Here is a 14,953-nt window from a genome sequence, read left to right as displayed (position 1 = left end):
ATTAAACTGCCTTTCCTGACGCGCTCCCCCTGTATGTTCTGATAAATAAAATGACTAGAGCTCTGGGTGCATAATTACCTGTCGAGTTTTGAGAAAGCAGTGATTTCCCAAAGCTGTGCTTTCTGGTGTCTATTCAATTAGTTCAGCGTGGTTTTGGGGGCTCCCCATCCCGAGATCAAAGCCCGCCGTGTGAAGTCTTTCTTCTGTTCGTCGGTGAGCTCCAGCGACAATCCCTCCTGATTCCGTACATCAACTCTAAATGTCTTAACGAAAGGATCACAAGACTCGTGGCCCTCAATTGTGGGGCATTTTGTCTTCAGAATCTCCAAGGTGCATTTATCCATCTTTTCAATAAGTGTCCCATCTCCGTCTCCTGTGTACTCAAAGAAACTCTCGAACTCAGGTCCAGCTGCCTTGATGGTATGTTTGAAGGAGCTGGCGATCTTGAAATTGCATTTCTTGCGTTCTTCTGCGGTTGCTTGCTCCTTTTGACAATTTTTGTTCTCTGAGGCATTGTCATGAAAACCCTTAAGCTTTTGTCTCACGACCACCATGCCTTTTTGGCGGAATTTCTCTACATCAACTGTTTCCGTTAGGTCACGTCGCGTTTCCCCACTCTCCAGCAATTTAAAAAGGCGCATCACTCACCTTGAACTGTTTCATAGAGTCTTACACTATCAGACCAGCGATTTATCAGATCGTCCTTGGAAGGTACATTAGTGTACTTGATGGCGAGGCGAGCAATCACTTGTTCGTAGATATCTTTCGCGCCGATTGTGCTGGCAATCCAGGCGGTGTGTGCAGTATCGTTCCAAATCTGAGGGTCCGTCCATTCCTCTTGCTTGGGCATCCACCCCTTGAGGTGCGTTCCCAGACGGTGGACGAGGCCATACTTGTCTGCGTGGTGGACCAGGCTCTGAAGCTCGCTGATTGAAATCTTGGCTGGTAGGATGTCCAGAGGGCGCTCGTGAACGATTGCGAGGAGAACGAACATTGAACCGACATGATCTTCCTCCAGCAACATGATACCTCCGTCGACTGACCCCATCAATTCGGCCAGCGGTTTTGAAGTCTTTTTGACGGTGTCGGAGTCGACAATGATTTTCAAGTGTGACCTCCGAGTTTTGTCCATAGGCTCAAGTGGAGGAAATGGGTTGGGCATGATGAAGCGGAAATCGCCCGATTTACTGATTCGCTGGATAGGATGGTCTTCCATTAAATCAGCTCGGAGTATCTCCCACATCTTGTCGGTAGATATTGTATGACGAATTTGTTTGGGGAATGTGGAAAGGAAATATGGATAGGTCTCGTTGAGGACCGTGGAAATCGTGGATATCGACCTGCACTTTCTCATTCGTAAGCTTTGGGTCTGGCACGAAGGGAAAGGAAGAAAATAATTAGTGACTTCTATCCACTATTCCAATCGTTGGACTTACGAGTGTAGCACAGTGAAGTTGTAAATAAGACTGAGGAAAGGCAGTGCTAGACGAAGAGCTTGCAGCATTTTTGAGCCAACATCGGAGGAAATGGGCTGCTTTATAGCAATTCTGTGAAAGGAGCGACAATTAAAATGCCGAAGCCATCTATATTTACGCATACCAGCTTCTTGGTTTACTGAACAGACGCCCAAGCTACAGTCGCTCCTTTGAGGTTTTGGTGGCTGTCACCTTTTGGTAAAGCGGTTCAGCATTTACTTGATTTACCACAGCAATGACAAAGACGTTGCACAGGGGAGGAACTCCTCCACAAACAAAATAATTTCAACATGTGGGTTCTGAATCTGCTTACACAAAAAAGCAAGCAGTGAACATACATGGTTGGGAGCAAAGACGGAGTTCAGCTTCGACAGTTCAACTTCTAGGTATGCTACCTCTGGGCCTCTTCAGGCATTATTTCCATCGCATCAAGCCACTCCATGGTAAACGCCGTCACAATCTTCGTCCAGTCCCTCACCGTCGGCATATCGAGGTGCTCCCCATCATCCTGCGTGGTGTGCCATACGTCTGGGAAAGGCGAGGGAATCATATGCAGAATGTTGACGCCCTTCATCATGAAGGGGACATGGTCGTCGCCGATGCCACTACGTCCAAACATCTTGTTCACCTTGTTGATGTCGTACAGGAACGGCATCTTGGGCTTGCTCTCGAGTAAGTTGAGGTCACGCATGCGCTTCTCAATGTCGGCCATGGCCTTGTAGGCCCAGTGGGTTGACTGAAAGTAGGAAGGAACCTTGGGCTCTGCTGAGCCGAGGAGGTCAAGCAGGACGAACATGCTGATTTGCTCCAGGGGGTTCTTGTAATGAGACATGGCGGGGTTGAATGTGTTCTCCCATTCGAGAGCCAGGGACCTGCAGCAAGATGTTAGTAAGGTAAGATCTCATGCTGTGTCGTATCTCAACTGACCTGGCGCCATATAGCGAGTCGGTGTCCGTCCAGGACTTGAAAGCTTCCTCTCCATCGAGAAGCAGAATCTGCAGACCCATATCCTGGGGAACTGTGCCACCGTTCTCTCCGAGGGCAACCATCTCATCGTACATCTGGGTCATCATCGGATCCAGCGCCCTCGCAACGTGCAGAAGCATAGCGCACGGCGCAGCACTATCCGTCGCGCCGATAAAGCCCTTGGGTTCGATCTTGCTGTCGTAATGCGCCACCAGGGTGAGATAGTTGGCCTGGCCAGGCTTCGTCCATGGTGGTTCGCGCCTGATGATGAGATTCTGAAACGGGATATCGGTATTTCCCGTGGCGGGTGTCTTATCTGTTGAGTTTTGCCATTGGATGTTCCATTTCGGCAAGTTCTTGGTGAAGAAATCAACAAAATGCTGTTGAGTTTTGAGCTGCCCATCCGTGCCGGGCACTCGGGGGATGAGAATGGGGGCCAGCAATGGGCCGTTGTGAATGTCAAAGTCGGCCTCGGATACCGTGACGTTCTTGAGCACGGCTGCTGAGAGCGGTGTGTAGGCGCATACCGAAGCCGCGAAAAGGAGGTGAAGGAACGCGATCCAGAGTCCGCGGACGGGATGGCCTCTCACGAGAGGGAGGGCCATGGCGGGCTGTGACGAATGACAGCGGCAAGGGCACGATGGGACCCTGTTCTCATGAACTCATGCTGTGTTTGGCGGGCCGAGATCTATGGCGGCGCGTCTCTTCGTTGTCGTCGTCGTCGTTGGTAATAGGGGGAGATGGCGAATTTGGATGACTTCGCGACGGAGCTCCGAGATTTGATGAGAGGTTCAGAGCTGTGGTTGAGTTTCCGAAGAGGTGTCAACTTTTGGACGTCCTCCGACCGAGGGATGGACCGGCCGCAACGGGTTAGAGCGAAACTGTCCTGCAACATGGAGCTGCAGTCCCCCTGTGGCTCTGTTTTAAAATAGCGGGTCTCTGAGCGCATTAGGTAAGACGCGCTGGGACCCGTTTCTCCGCACGGCCCGTCCAGTGAGTGCACGCTCCACCGCGACGACCTCACTTCACTCTTCATCTCACTCCATCTCACTCCATCTCACTCATCCCTTGCCTTACTTATATGGTGCATCTCATTCATTCCTTAGCACTGTCGAGGAGCCTTGCACCAAGACATTGCGTCAAGTCTCGCCAATTTGGCCTTCAGAGCATACTCGTGCTCTTGGATGAACTCCAAGCATTAGGAGCCACTTCCAGCCCTTTCAGCAATCAACTTCTCATCCTTCTTCTTCTGCGCGACGACTTACGTTTGCCCTTTGGTCTCTACGTCGAGGAACTATTCGAAGAGAAATACTTGCTTGATTCTGGAGGGAAAGTACTATCACGGAACAAAAATTGGTGGGCCAAGCGGCACTCAAGCGATCTGACGTCGCTGATGACCAGATATACGAAGTGGTGTCAAATGGGAACATTCGGAGGAGCGACCTGTTGCTCCTGAGGGCACGAGTAGAACTGGTGGCTCTGTATTGAACATCTATTATTCCATTCATATGCGCTCATCTCATCTAGACTCTATACCCACCCGGACAACCCTAACATTATGGTGTCCCCATCAATGGCCTCTTCACCAAGATTCAATGTCTTCGTATATATCCATTGCTCTTATTTCTCCATCATCTGCCAAAGATCCTCAAACTCCAACAGCAGCCGTCATGAATAACCTTTCTCTCTTCATCAGCACACTGCAGACCAAGACAAGTGCCCAGGCTGTGATCACCAAGATTTAAGGCAAGTTCAGAGCCTCAACGATAGCCTCGAGAACCTCCTGCTGCATCCGCGGCGGCAGCGTTGTGGCAAAGTTCGTCCCGACACCAGCAATCGCAGCCTGAACCTGGTCCTCTGTGACAGCATCCGGCAGAATCGCAGTCGGCCGCTTCTCAGTTCTGTTCAGAACCACAGCATTACTGACCGCCAGCGCGATGTTGATACCGCTCGTCTGCACCAAGGCAATCGGAGAGGACGCAACAGCAGCTTTGGAAGCTGGCACGCTGGCCTGGGCAATCGAGAAGCCCGCTTGCGTGATACTTCCCAAGCCGGCACCGAGCATGGCTGAGGCCCCGTAGATCCAGGCCGTGCTGGTGTCAGTCTTGACGACGTACATCAACGTGGAAGCAACGACACAAATGATGCCGCCGACGGTGAACCATGGCATGTACAGCCCGAACTTTCCGGACAGATGGGACAGCATGCCGCCCTGCGTTAGGGTCACGGTCATCATGACCAGGCTGAACGAGAGCAGGCGGACAGCCGCGTCGATGGCGCTGTCGCCTCTCGTGAACTGGAAGAAGATGGGAACAAAGTACACAGGCACGAAGATGGCGTAGCCCCCGGCGGCTGTAACGCAGAACATGAGGATGATGGTTCGTTAATACTTGCGGGAGGCGATGAACTCGACTGGGAAGATGCGCCGCTCTTTGGTTGTGCCGATGCAGTGCACCTGCTGGATGCCGAAGACGATGAACAGGACGCCGGCGACGACGAAGAGCGCTATCTCGGAGCTGGAGTCCCATTCATACAGGACACCTCCGAACGAGGTGCCCATGGTGAAGCAGACGATGGTGCCGAGCATCAGCGGAGCACCGATCCAGTCGATCTCGGCGAGTCGCTATAGGATAGTCGCGCAAGGCTGAGGATCTGGAGACGGTAGCATAAAGAAGTACACCGGTGCGGCTAGGCCGCCGATGGGAAGGTTGATATGGAAGGCCCAGCTGTCAAGTGTCAGTCATTGAGGAGGCTATCGACCATGGTTGAGATGACTTACCGCCACGTCGCATCCCAGTCAGCAAAAGCGCCTCCCACAACTGGTCCAAGAAGGGACCCTGGCCCCTAAGTAATCCCGATACTAGCGAGATACGTAGGCCGCTCCTGAATCGTCGTGGTCGCTGCGATGAGGACCATGACCCCGAGATACATACCAACACCGCCCAGACCGCACAGTGCTCGCCCGACGATGAGGCTGTTAATATTCGGCGCCGCACCGCAGAGAGCACTACCCGCTTCGAAGACAGGGACGCTGGCGATGTACAACCACTTGGGCTTCAGATGGGAATACAGCTGGTCATAGAAGAGGTTGACAGCCGTCGTAGCCACGATGAAGGCGACAGCAAGCCACGCGATATCCTCGAAGGAGTCGAGCTGCAACACGATCTGAGGCTAGACGTCAGCGACGACGGTATTGTCTAGGGCAAAGAGGAAGGTTGAGGAGAGGATGACGAAGAAGATGACGTACTAGTTGATCCTGGTGACGGTACAGACGGGCTCGATGACGACTGCGTCTTTGCCTCATTCTGTGTCGGTGTTGTCTCCCGAGAGAGGGCCCTTGGTGGAGGAGGAGTCGGGCTGCTCCGCCTTCTCCTGAGGTCCTCCGGTCCGGGGCTGGGTTTCAGTCTTGGCTATCATATTGTGGAGGGGTTCGCGCCTGAAACATCCGAGTGTGAAGCCGTCGAGCGTGAGATACTGTGGCCTTCTGTATTGTTGCCCGGATCCGCGAACGTTCATATATTCTTCCCACTCTCTCCTCCTTGGGCCGCCGTTATCTCAGGCTCATACGCCACCAAGCCGTAAGCTGAACTTGAGCCATCTAGACCAATGGCTTCCGCAATCTCGTAAATCTCCAAGCAGAGTGAGCGTGTAAACTCTCCACACAGCTGCAACATATCAAAGCCAGCTCTGGTAGTGAGCGAGCTTACCAGCTAGTCCGCCAAAGGTTCGCGTCTGGCGTTGAATCGCAGGCTGCAGCAAAGACTGCTTGGGGAAAACAACCCGTTTGACTTTTGCCATAGACGCCTTTGAGTTTCCGATCAATGCCGCAGGGAAGAAATCTCAGGTTACGCAGAGGCTCACGGATAGTCGGCCCGTAAAACAGCCTCTTTGAACCGCGGCCGGCGCTTACCGCAACTTCACCAGCTTTTGGCATTGACGAAGCATGCATACAAAGCCCATCATACGGGCCATGCATGAGGATGGTCCAACGTCCCGGATATCTGGGAAACCGCCCTCGCACCGCTGTCCGATTGGCCTTCTGCTGACGTGACACAATGACGGGTCGAGCAGGTGATGATCTTGATAAGCTTCCGGGAGCCCAATCTGACGGGTTGCAGGTCAGAAACGCCACAGTCGTGGATCTAGAAGATATCAAGCGCCCTTTGACGTATCATACAAAGACTTTTTGAGGTGTTTACCTTCGTAATATACACGCTTTCTCCCATTCAGGACGTCTCGATGTCGTGGTGCAATGAAGCCTGTCAACTCGTTGAGGCTGAGATAAGCTTGCCAGCAGCCAGTCCACAGACAACGTGTCGTTGAGTAAGTCAGTGCCGCGAAATCCATGTTGCAGATCAGGTTCTCTTATGTATTTTGCCTTTCTAATGCCCTTTTAGGACTTACCATGGCTTCTCCCAGCGGGTCAGATGGCTGATAGCCTTAGTGCCATCTGTCATCCCCTCCTCCCTATGCAGTAGAAGCCAATCACTCCCTTCACAAGCCTCTTCACGATGCCATTTCCCACGATTTGATCACCGGTGTTCGCAAGTCATTCCCTTACTCGTCCCCGTCCGACTTGAAGACCACGTCAACATTCTTAGCTGCCACCTGCTTGCCATCATGAATGACAGTGAAGTCCACGCTCTTTCCGGAGCAGGCCATCTCCACGTCGTAGTTTATCATTGCGAAGACTTTGCCCATGGGGTTGGTGAAGCGAGGAAGGGACGCGAAGTTGATCTTCTTCTTCCAAGTAATGTTGCACAGCTCGTTGACGCGGTGGTCCAATCTCTCCGGAGGAGGCCACGCCTCGCTGGAATAGATCGTTCCGTCGACCTGACTAGGAACTGACTCCCAAAGGCGATAGTAAGACTTGGTAACCGGATCTGCAGAAGAGACATCGGTTCCCTAGCATATGTGTCAGCTATGAATACTTTCCAGAAGAAGACTGTATTTCCCAACATACTCGCTCAAGAAACCACTCCATGCAGGTATCGACCTTCCATGCGAGTTCATCTTCGCACCAATATCTGTCTTCCTCTTCATGTTCCTCGGGGTCGTAGGGAATCGTGCAGCAGGTGCCGTAGCTCATCCGAGAGACTCTAGACTTGATTTCGACTGCAAGACCAGGAGCGAGGTTGCGGCGCGTCAGTCCATGAATAGTTGCACCCCGACAAATCGCAGTCCAACTGTCCTATGTTAGCGTCGGCTTGGAAAACTTGAGAATGAGACTTACGGCTTGGCTCCGTAGCCTTGAAGAATCTCAATGTTGTTGCCGACTTCTTCCTTGAGGCGGCTTCGTAGGTATGGGCATCTGCCAAACCCCCCAACAAGAATGATTTGCTTTCACACATAATGTCAGTTGTTCATCATTCATCAAGGCTAGTGCTTCTTACCTTGGGCTTCGACTCCGTCTTCGTCATGACAGCCTCGATCTGCTTCTCTACCAGTGAGATTGTCTGGTTGACGACAGGATCAAAAACTTTGAGCAGGTCCGCCTGATCAAGGATGAGGTTGCGCTTGCGCTTCATACCCCGCCGTTGAGATCCAGGAACACGACACTCAGGGGGAAGATTGATCTGCCAGTCGTCATCCTGGTTCTTGAAAGAAGGCTTGATACAGTGCTCCCATTCGTCATTCAACAACTTCCTGACCTCCTCTTCCGGAATGTTGTTCCAAGCTTGAGGAGTAACCTTCTCCTTAAGCATGTTGACAAATGCCTCATCAAGGAAGACGCCGCCACAGAGGTCGCCGTCACCCTGAACAGCCTCTCGGACGATGAAGGGATCCAAGCTCAGGATCTCGTAGGTGATGAGGTCGACAGTGCCGCCACCAGCATCACACACAACGATGTGATCACCAACCTAGGAAGTAGCTGGTCAGTGCCACATCACTCAAGATCAAAAAAGTTCACATACCTCCGCGGTGGGCAACTTCGACAAGTCCTTCATTGTAGCAAGAGCTGCCGCTTCGGGCTCCGAGATGAAGGACAAGCTCGTCTCTCCAGCTGGACGGGACTTCAGCAAGCCAGCTTCTTCAGCAGCTCTGCGCATTCTGGCCTTGGCGTAATCCGGCCAGATTGCCGGAAGAGTTATGACGATGTGAAACTGGCACATCTTGACCATTGCATCGCCAACTGTGCTGACAATGCACTCTATGGCGTGATTCCATAAGTTCTGGAGATATCCGCTAATGATCTCGACCGGCTCTTTGTTGGCGCTCTTCGCCAGCCTCCTAGCCGTAGCAATCTGGCTAGAATCTCGGACGTTCTCGGGAAGGTCACGCTCATCAACAAGCAAGAGCTTGAACCACTTCAACGGCTCCTGCTTTGCATCTCTGGGTATGGCATATCCCCAAGAAGAGTTGCCGCGTTTTCCTCGGAAAAGAATGGAAGAGGGCACTTTCTCTTTGTCGGAGTTGAGGTTTATCTTGGATTCCCAGCGGCTGATGACCTCGATATTGTCGGGTTGACCGGAGTAGGCCCAGCTGACACCGGAGAAGCTTTTGAGTAGTCAGAAAATAGTCCATAAAGTTTTAGCAAGAACAAGAAGTAGTATGATGGTCTTACGTCGTGCCAAAGTCTATGCCAATGATGATGGCCTTCTCATCGTCTTCAGAAATTCGAGTCTTCACCATGGTGGGCATCACTTTCCGGCCGAAAGCTTCTGTAGATCTTTGGTCTGGATAGTCTTCGTCAGTAAAGTAAGAAATATTGTGAGATTGGGCAAAAGTGGTGTTGAGCTTATGTGGAAGAAATACCAAAAGATTGGAAACAGAAAATGCTGACATTTCCAGACAAGGGAAAGGAAAATCAGAGAGGAAAACTTACTAAAAATCCTGAAGACTTAGCAAGAAAAGTGAGTCAAAAAAAGAAGAAGTTTGAAAAGTGTGCAGTGTGAGAGCGTGGTGAGGTATTGAGTCGAAAAGGTGAAGTGTATGTTTTTTTTTTCTTAAAAGTGCAGCCAAAAAGAATGGGTGCACCGTACCTGCCTTACCTCACTTAGCCCACAGGGCACGGAAAGAAAAGAAAAAGGAAGGCACCTGTTTTAAGAAGAAAAGGAAGGAAGCTTGGGTGGCAAGCACCTCATATCTGCTTAGTCCTACCTGGCCTTACCTCTCTACCTCACCTCATACAATTATTCTCTCACTGACCCAGAGTCTTTCTCATACAATAAAATCATACATTCCAAGGAAGCTCGACTGCGCAAAGGCTCCCGAAGATTTCTCACATCGGCAAGAGATAAATCAAGTTGATCGGCTGAATCATGGCTGAGCATACACAGGTAAGCTACCCCAAATACTCAAATTTCAGAAAATCTTCTCCCTCAAATTCTTATTTGATTTTAGGGACGCTTCATGGTCATCGAGGACAGTGAGGCAGAATCTCCCAACAGCATGCCAGAAGATGAGCCCCGCGAGGGCAGGATTCCGCAACCAACGAATACCGACACCCCTCAAGAGCAGATGCCACTTTCGTTTGGGGAACGTCTAGCAGCCCAGCCTCCCCGCCGCCATCGAACTTTTCGCAAAAGCTTTTTCAGCAAGAACCTCGAGGTTATCAGATGGGAGAAAAAGAATGTGAGCCGCGATGACTCGATGTCATATTATCAAGAGCACACCTTCGTCATCGTTGGCAAAGCGAGGGCCGCGCTACAAGCACAGCGCATTGAAGAGCTTACAAGTCGCCTTCGGAAATGTGAGGAAGACAATCAAGAACTTGAAAAGTGCCTGATAGGGGCAAGTGATGAAGCAGCCGACATGGAGAAGAAACTAGCGTGGGCACTTGAGAGGGCCGCTGATGCTGAAGCAGAGCTGGCCCAGCGAGAGTCGGATCATCGAGATGCCATGGACAATCTCGAGAAGGGGTACCATAAGCTTTCCGGGCGGATTGAGAAACTCGAGTCCCGACTTGAAGAATGTGAGGTCGCGAAATTGAAGACTCAACCTCTTGCGAACTCTAGCAAGGTCTCGGACGAATTGATCACGGCCATATGGGCGAAAATGCAGTACAACATCAACTACCTTGCCAATCACGTTCTCACCGGCTGTCCCTCAGAGGGAGACCTGAAAGACGGCTGCATCAATGACTCCTGTTTTCTCAGTTCCGATGGCATCAATGATTACATCGACCAGCTCCAAGACGAGGACATGAGGCCCTTCGTTGTGGCACACTACCTTTGGAAGACTGTCATAGGACGATTCTTCGACCTCGGGGTAGACGGAAGTTACGAAAAGACTTGGGCCGGCACAATCGGAATGAGCTTCATTACCTGCTTCGAGAAGTTACTAGGTGAGAGAGTTCCCCACCCCGATGGCTATTTGGTGATCATTGTCACTGAAACCTTTAAATGGCAGCATTATGCAACCGCAGGCAACTGGACCCAACGAAGATCCTACACGGCAAAGCTGAGATTGGAGAGATGATCAATCAGATGATTGGCGTCGACCAGGCGGAGATGCTGAGGGTGGTACAGATGGAGATGGTAGCCTTCTTCAGATTTGTTCCCAATGAGTGTCCCGATTACAAAGCAAAGAACGAAAAGCTTGAGAGATACATCCTCAAGATATTCGACGATGCGGTGCAGCTCCGCGGGATCTTCATGGCTTCCAGAGCTTACTTCTACCCGAAATGGTACAAGGAGATGGCGGGTGGAGCCCGCATTCGTTTCGACGACAAGTCTATGGAAGCCGAGGGCTGGGAGAAGGAACCGCTCGGTGATGGGAACATCGTGCTATGCAACATCTCGCCGGGCCTGGTGAAGGTTGGCACCGCTGATGGCAACAGCTATGACTCCGATCTACTGCTTGTCAAGGCGAGGGTTGTCTGTGACTAGCCGAGGAGGTTTCAGCATCGCATGAGGAAAAAGAGAAGCAAGGAGAGTCGTGAATATCGAGATAGAGACGTAGGGCGGTAGGCTATACCAGAAAAGACGGCGTTTTTGTCTAAAGACTTCCCCAGACAAATGTCTCAAGTTGCCATGCAATCCAACATCTAAAATGACAGATCAACTCAACGAAGTTCTTCCAATCACCGCGCCCTGGTCTCTCTTCATATTCCAACTACCATATCAGCCTACTTTTCCTCTTTCGCCATGCACAATAAGGTTTCTTTCGATGGCGTTTTTGATGACAAATTGATGAGAGATGGACAAGCAAGTATCATTTACAAGCAGCCACCCTCAGTGACATTTTGTCGCCGGGTGTGGGGGCTGATGCATAACAAACGCTATCAACCTCAACGATAGAGTCTATCTTGACCAAAGGAATTCATTTCAGGCACTCATCGCATCATAGTTTTGCACCTGCGAAGTTCACGGGCTGAATGAACGTGAGCGCGGATTATTCCTGAGGCTGCAATTTTTTGGCCTTGCGCTAAGCTACACAATAAACAAACTTTGGCAAAATTGGCAACAGCAAGCACAATAGCTCAGGGGTAGAGCGCTGGGCTCATAACCCAGAGGTCCCTGGATCGAAACCAGGTTGTGCTAATTCTTTTGCGTTTTTGCCATCTTTACTCCATTTCTTGCTCTTTTTCCTCGGTTTATTACGGAAATAATCTTCTTTGTGTTTTGGAGAAACTGCAAACTTTCAAGTTCTATAAAGCTTGTACAGAGAACCATGTCCCCCAACTCTCCCCCAACGCCATCGCACATCTTCTGCCCAATGCCAGACAACCTCCATCAAAACCACACCCCCAACGGCCCGGCGCATGTCTCAAAAAGCCGGAAATCGGAACAAGCACCGGTACTGAAGCCGCGCCACCCTGTAACAACCTCCCCGCGCCGAGTCGGTACCGGCCGAACAAGCTTACTTGAGTCTTAGTACCATGAGACCAACGATGATAGGACACCGCCCCGGTCTCGCGCCATCGAATGGAGCGCTTATCTCCGCGACAATCCCCCGGAATCGAGTCTCGGTAAATGCTTTAAGCGCTCCACGAGTCGCGCGTCATAGACGAAGTTCCGAGCTGTTTAGCATGTTTGCCGACGGGCTTTTTCTCCTTCTTTGATGCGCCGTTGGGAAGAACATGGAGTTTACAACCTCGAATTGACTTTGCGCTTTGAGAATAAGGATACAGAAGGTTTAGTGGGACTTTCTGAAGGGCAAAGAGAAACAACGACTCTTGAAGATTGACAACTCAACGCCATGACTTCATCATTTCTAATCAACTAGCCCCAACGGACTCCCGCACGCTAAGAGGGTTTCGCGAACGAGCGGATAAACAATCTCTGGAGACTGTCGACTTTGTCACTTTGTCGCATACCTTCAACTTGAAGAGAAAGAAGCTTAATCGGGGCGATCTCAGAGTCTCAATACAGAAGGGTCCCAATGTTGGAGAAGCGAAACTCTGTTGAACGCAGCAGAGGTGACACGGACGCCAGCAACAAGGACATGGGCTCAACGCCCACAGGCGCAGGCGCAGGCGCAACGGCAGGGCCTGGCGAGGCGGTGGCTGCTGCTGCTGCGGAAGAAAAAGAAGCCTCCGTGCCGCAGGAAGTAATACGGAATTCAGCCGCGAACTCTGTCCGGGATGGCGGCTTTGGCGGCGACGACGACGAGAAGCGGGTATCCACGGGCGGCGGTAACGAGACGAGGTCGCCTTCACCGTCGCCTTCGAATTCGGACTGTGAATCGCATCGGGATGGCGGCAAGAAGGATAGTCGCAAAGGAGTTATTGGCGCGACAGTTGGTTTTCTCACCTGGACGCCGAGAAAGTTGCGATATGATCCCAAGAATCCTCCTCAATTCACTCTCGGCCTCAACTTTCTGTTTGCAGTTGTAAGTTACCTTCAATCATACACACACGATGGATTGAGATGCTAAGCGATCCAGGCGGCAACGTTCACCGTCGCCAACCTTTACTACAACCAACCGGTTCTCAACAGAATCGCAGAGACATTCAACGTCAGCTTCGAGAGGGCATCGTCGGTCGCGACGCTGATGCAAGCCGGCTATGCAGCAGGCTTGCTCTTCATCTGCCCTCTGGGCGACATGCTGCGCCGGCGGCCATTCATCCTAGGCCTCATCTGGGTGACAGCGATGCTGGTGAGCCACCCAATACAAAGACCTTTTGCGCAGTCCATCATCCTGACACCTCCAGTGGCTCGGCCTATGCCTCACAAACTCCTTCCAAGCCTTCCTAGGCCTGTCCTTCATCGTCGGCGCCACGACAGTAACACCACAACTCATGCTCCCGCTCGTGGCAGACATGGCGCCCCCCGAACGCAAAGCAAGCTCCCTCTCCATAACGACTTCCGGCCTCATGCTCGGCATGCTCATCGCGCGGCTGCTGTCCGGTATCGTGGCGAACTACACCTCCTGGCGCAACATCTACTGGTTCTCCTTCGGGGCGCAGAACCTGCTGCTGGTACTGCTCTTCTTCTTCGTGCCGGATTACCCCTCGACGAACCCGGACGGGCTGAATTACTTCCGCGCACTGTGGACGATTGTGACGATGTTGTTTACGGAGCCGATATTGGTCCAGGCGTGTCTGATAGGGTTCTTCATCAGTTCCATCTTTACGTCCTTTTGGACGACGTTGACGTTCTTGTTGGCTTCGCCGCCGTATGAGTACCCATCCATTACCATCGGCTTATTCTCGCTGATCGGCATCGCGGCGATCTGCGGTGGGCCGGTGTATGGACGATTGATCATGGACCGATACGTGCCGTGGCTGTCTTCTGTGCTCGGGCAGACGGTCATTCTCATCGGGTGTATCATTGGTGCTTTTACGGGTACTTTTACCGTCGCCGGCCCTGTGATCCAGGCGATTTGCATCGATATGGGTATTCAGACTGCGCAGACTGCCAACCGGACTGCGATTTACACTATCAACCCCAAGGCGAGGAACAGGGTGAACACGGCGTACATGGTGTGCGTGTTTTGCGGCCAGTTGACGGGCACGGCGGTGGGGAATAGATTGTACGCGCAGGGCGGATGGAGGTACAGCGCGGGCACCTCAAGTATGTATTCTCGCCAGAGTCTCGTCATTGCTGTGGTATGCTAATGTTGTACAGTTGGATTTATCGGGTTGTCATTGATCATCACCATGCTCAAAGGCCCACGAGAGAAGAGCTGGATCGGATGGAGGGGCGGATTCAAGCTGCGCAAAGACGCGCCGAAACCGCAGCCGGCCTCACCCGAAGAATCACAGGGGCCGGTACAGGAGCCGGTGGAGAAAAGGACGGATATCGGCGCCGGTGGTGAGGGAAATCGGCGGTGACAGGGTCCGATGGGTGGAGGAACTGGCCGGGGGATGAAGCTATCGGGGTGGTTGGGTCGTGCCGAGCTGCCGTTCCATGGTTTCGGGAGACGCTCATCAACTGTTCTAGATTAGCCAAAGGGAATCTTGGTCAAACGAAACTCTATTTGTTTACTCGATGATTTTGAAACTGAGATGAATAAGGTTACTTTGAAGTTGAAGGAGAAATGACGCAGCTGTTTGGTTTGGAGTAACAACCGGCGCAAGTCTTCAGGCCAGAAAATGTTACCCGGCAGCCACTACAGCGAGACCC

The 14,953-nt window shown here is 51.8% G+C and overlaps 6 protein-coding genes across 6 annotated transcripts; 2 read left to right on the top strand and 4 right to left on the bottom strand.

Annotated features, from left to right (window-relative positions):
* Positions 1 to 137: 137 nt before the first annotated feature.
* Positions 138 to 1,162, bottom strand: CCOS01_04219 (uncharacterized protein; the record flags this gene model as incomplete). The annotated part of the gene is made up of 2 exons (XM_060452401.1): positions 138 to 583; positions 649 to 1,162. 2 exons carry the CDS (start codon positions 1,160 to 1,162, stop codon positions 138 to 140), a joined length of 960 nt encoding a protein of 319 aa, XP_060316359.1.
* Positions 1,163 to 1,866: 704 nt separating this feature from the next.
* Positions 1,867 to 3,046, bottom strand: CCOS01_04218 (peptidase family M28; the record flags this gene model as incomplete). Its single annotated transcript, XM_060452400.1, has 2 exons — positions 1,867 to 2,347; positions 2,403 to 3,046. 2 exons carry the CDS (start codon positions 3,044 to 3,046, stop codon positions 1,867 to 1,869), a joined length of 1,125 nt encoding a protein of 374 aa, XP_060316358.1.
* Positions 3,047 to 4,182: 1,136 nt separating this feature from the next.
* On the bottom strand, positions 4,183 to 5,745 carry CCOS01_04217 (uncharacterized protein; the record flags this gene model as incomplete). Its single annotated transcript, XM_060452399.1, has 5 exons — positions 4,183 to 4,720; positions 4,832 to 5,064; positions 5,122 to 5,167; positions 5,314 to 5,606; positions 5,689 to 5,745. The coding sequence occupies 5 exons, from the start codon at positions 5,743 to 5,745 to the stop codon at positions 4,183 to 4,185; spliced, it is 1,167 nt and encodes a 388-aa protein (XP_060316357.1).
* A 1,253-nt stretch (positions 5,746 to 6,998) lies between these two features.
* On the bottom strand, positions 6,999 to 9,074 carry CCOS01_04216 (uncharacterized protein; the record flags this gene model as incomplete). The annotated part of the gene is made up of 6 exons (XM_060452398.1): positions 6,999 to 7,346; positions 7,405 to 7,627; positions 7,675 to 7,781; positions 7,835 to 8,302; positions 8,357 to 8,939; positions 9,007 to 9,074. The coding sequence occupies 6 exons, from the start codon at positions 9,072 to 9,074 to the stop codon at positions 6,999 to 7,001; spliced, it is 1,797 nt and encodes a 598-aa protein (XP_060316356.1).
* Positions 9,075 to 9,703: 629 nt separating this feature from the next.
* Positions 9,704 to 11,272, top strand: CCOS01_04215 (uncharacterized protein; the record flags this gene model as incomplete). Its single annotated transcript, XM_060452397.1, has 3 exons — positions 9,704 to 9,721; positions 9,786 to 10,728; positions 10,794 to 11,272. 3 exons carry the CDS (start codon positions 9,704 to 9,706, stop codon positions 11,270 to 11,272), a joined length of 1,440 nt encoding a protein of 479 aa, XP_060316355.1.
* A 1,495-nt stretch (positions 11,273 to 12,767) lies between these two features.
* On the top strand, positions 12,768 to 14,661 carry CCOS01_04214 (major facilitator superfamily transporter; the record flags this gene model as incomplete). Its single annotated transcript, XM_060452396.1, has 4 exons — positions 12,768 to 13,217; positions 13,272 to 13,484; positions 13,540 to 14,401; positions 14,456 to 14,661. 4 exons carry the CDS (start codon positions 12,768 to 12,770, stop codon positions 14,659 to 14,661), a joined length of 1,731 nt encoding a protein of 576 aa, XP_060316354.1.
* Between the last annotated feature and the right edge of the window lie 292 nt (positions 14,662 to 14,953).

This window comes from Colletotrichum costaricense (assembly GCF_030867565.1).
Source record: "Colletotrichum costaricense strain IMI 309622 chromosome Unknown Scaffold_4.1, whole genome shotgun sequence".
Taxonomy (NCBI): Eukaryota; Fungi; Ascomycota; class Sordariomycetes; order Glomerellales; family Glomerellaceae; genus Colletotrichum; species Colletotrichum costaricense.
The sequence above is the reverse complement of the archived record's forward strand: the minus strand, read 5'-3'. Positions and strand labels throughout refer to the sequence as shown.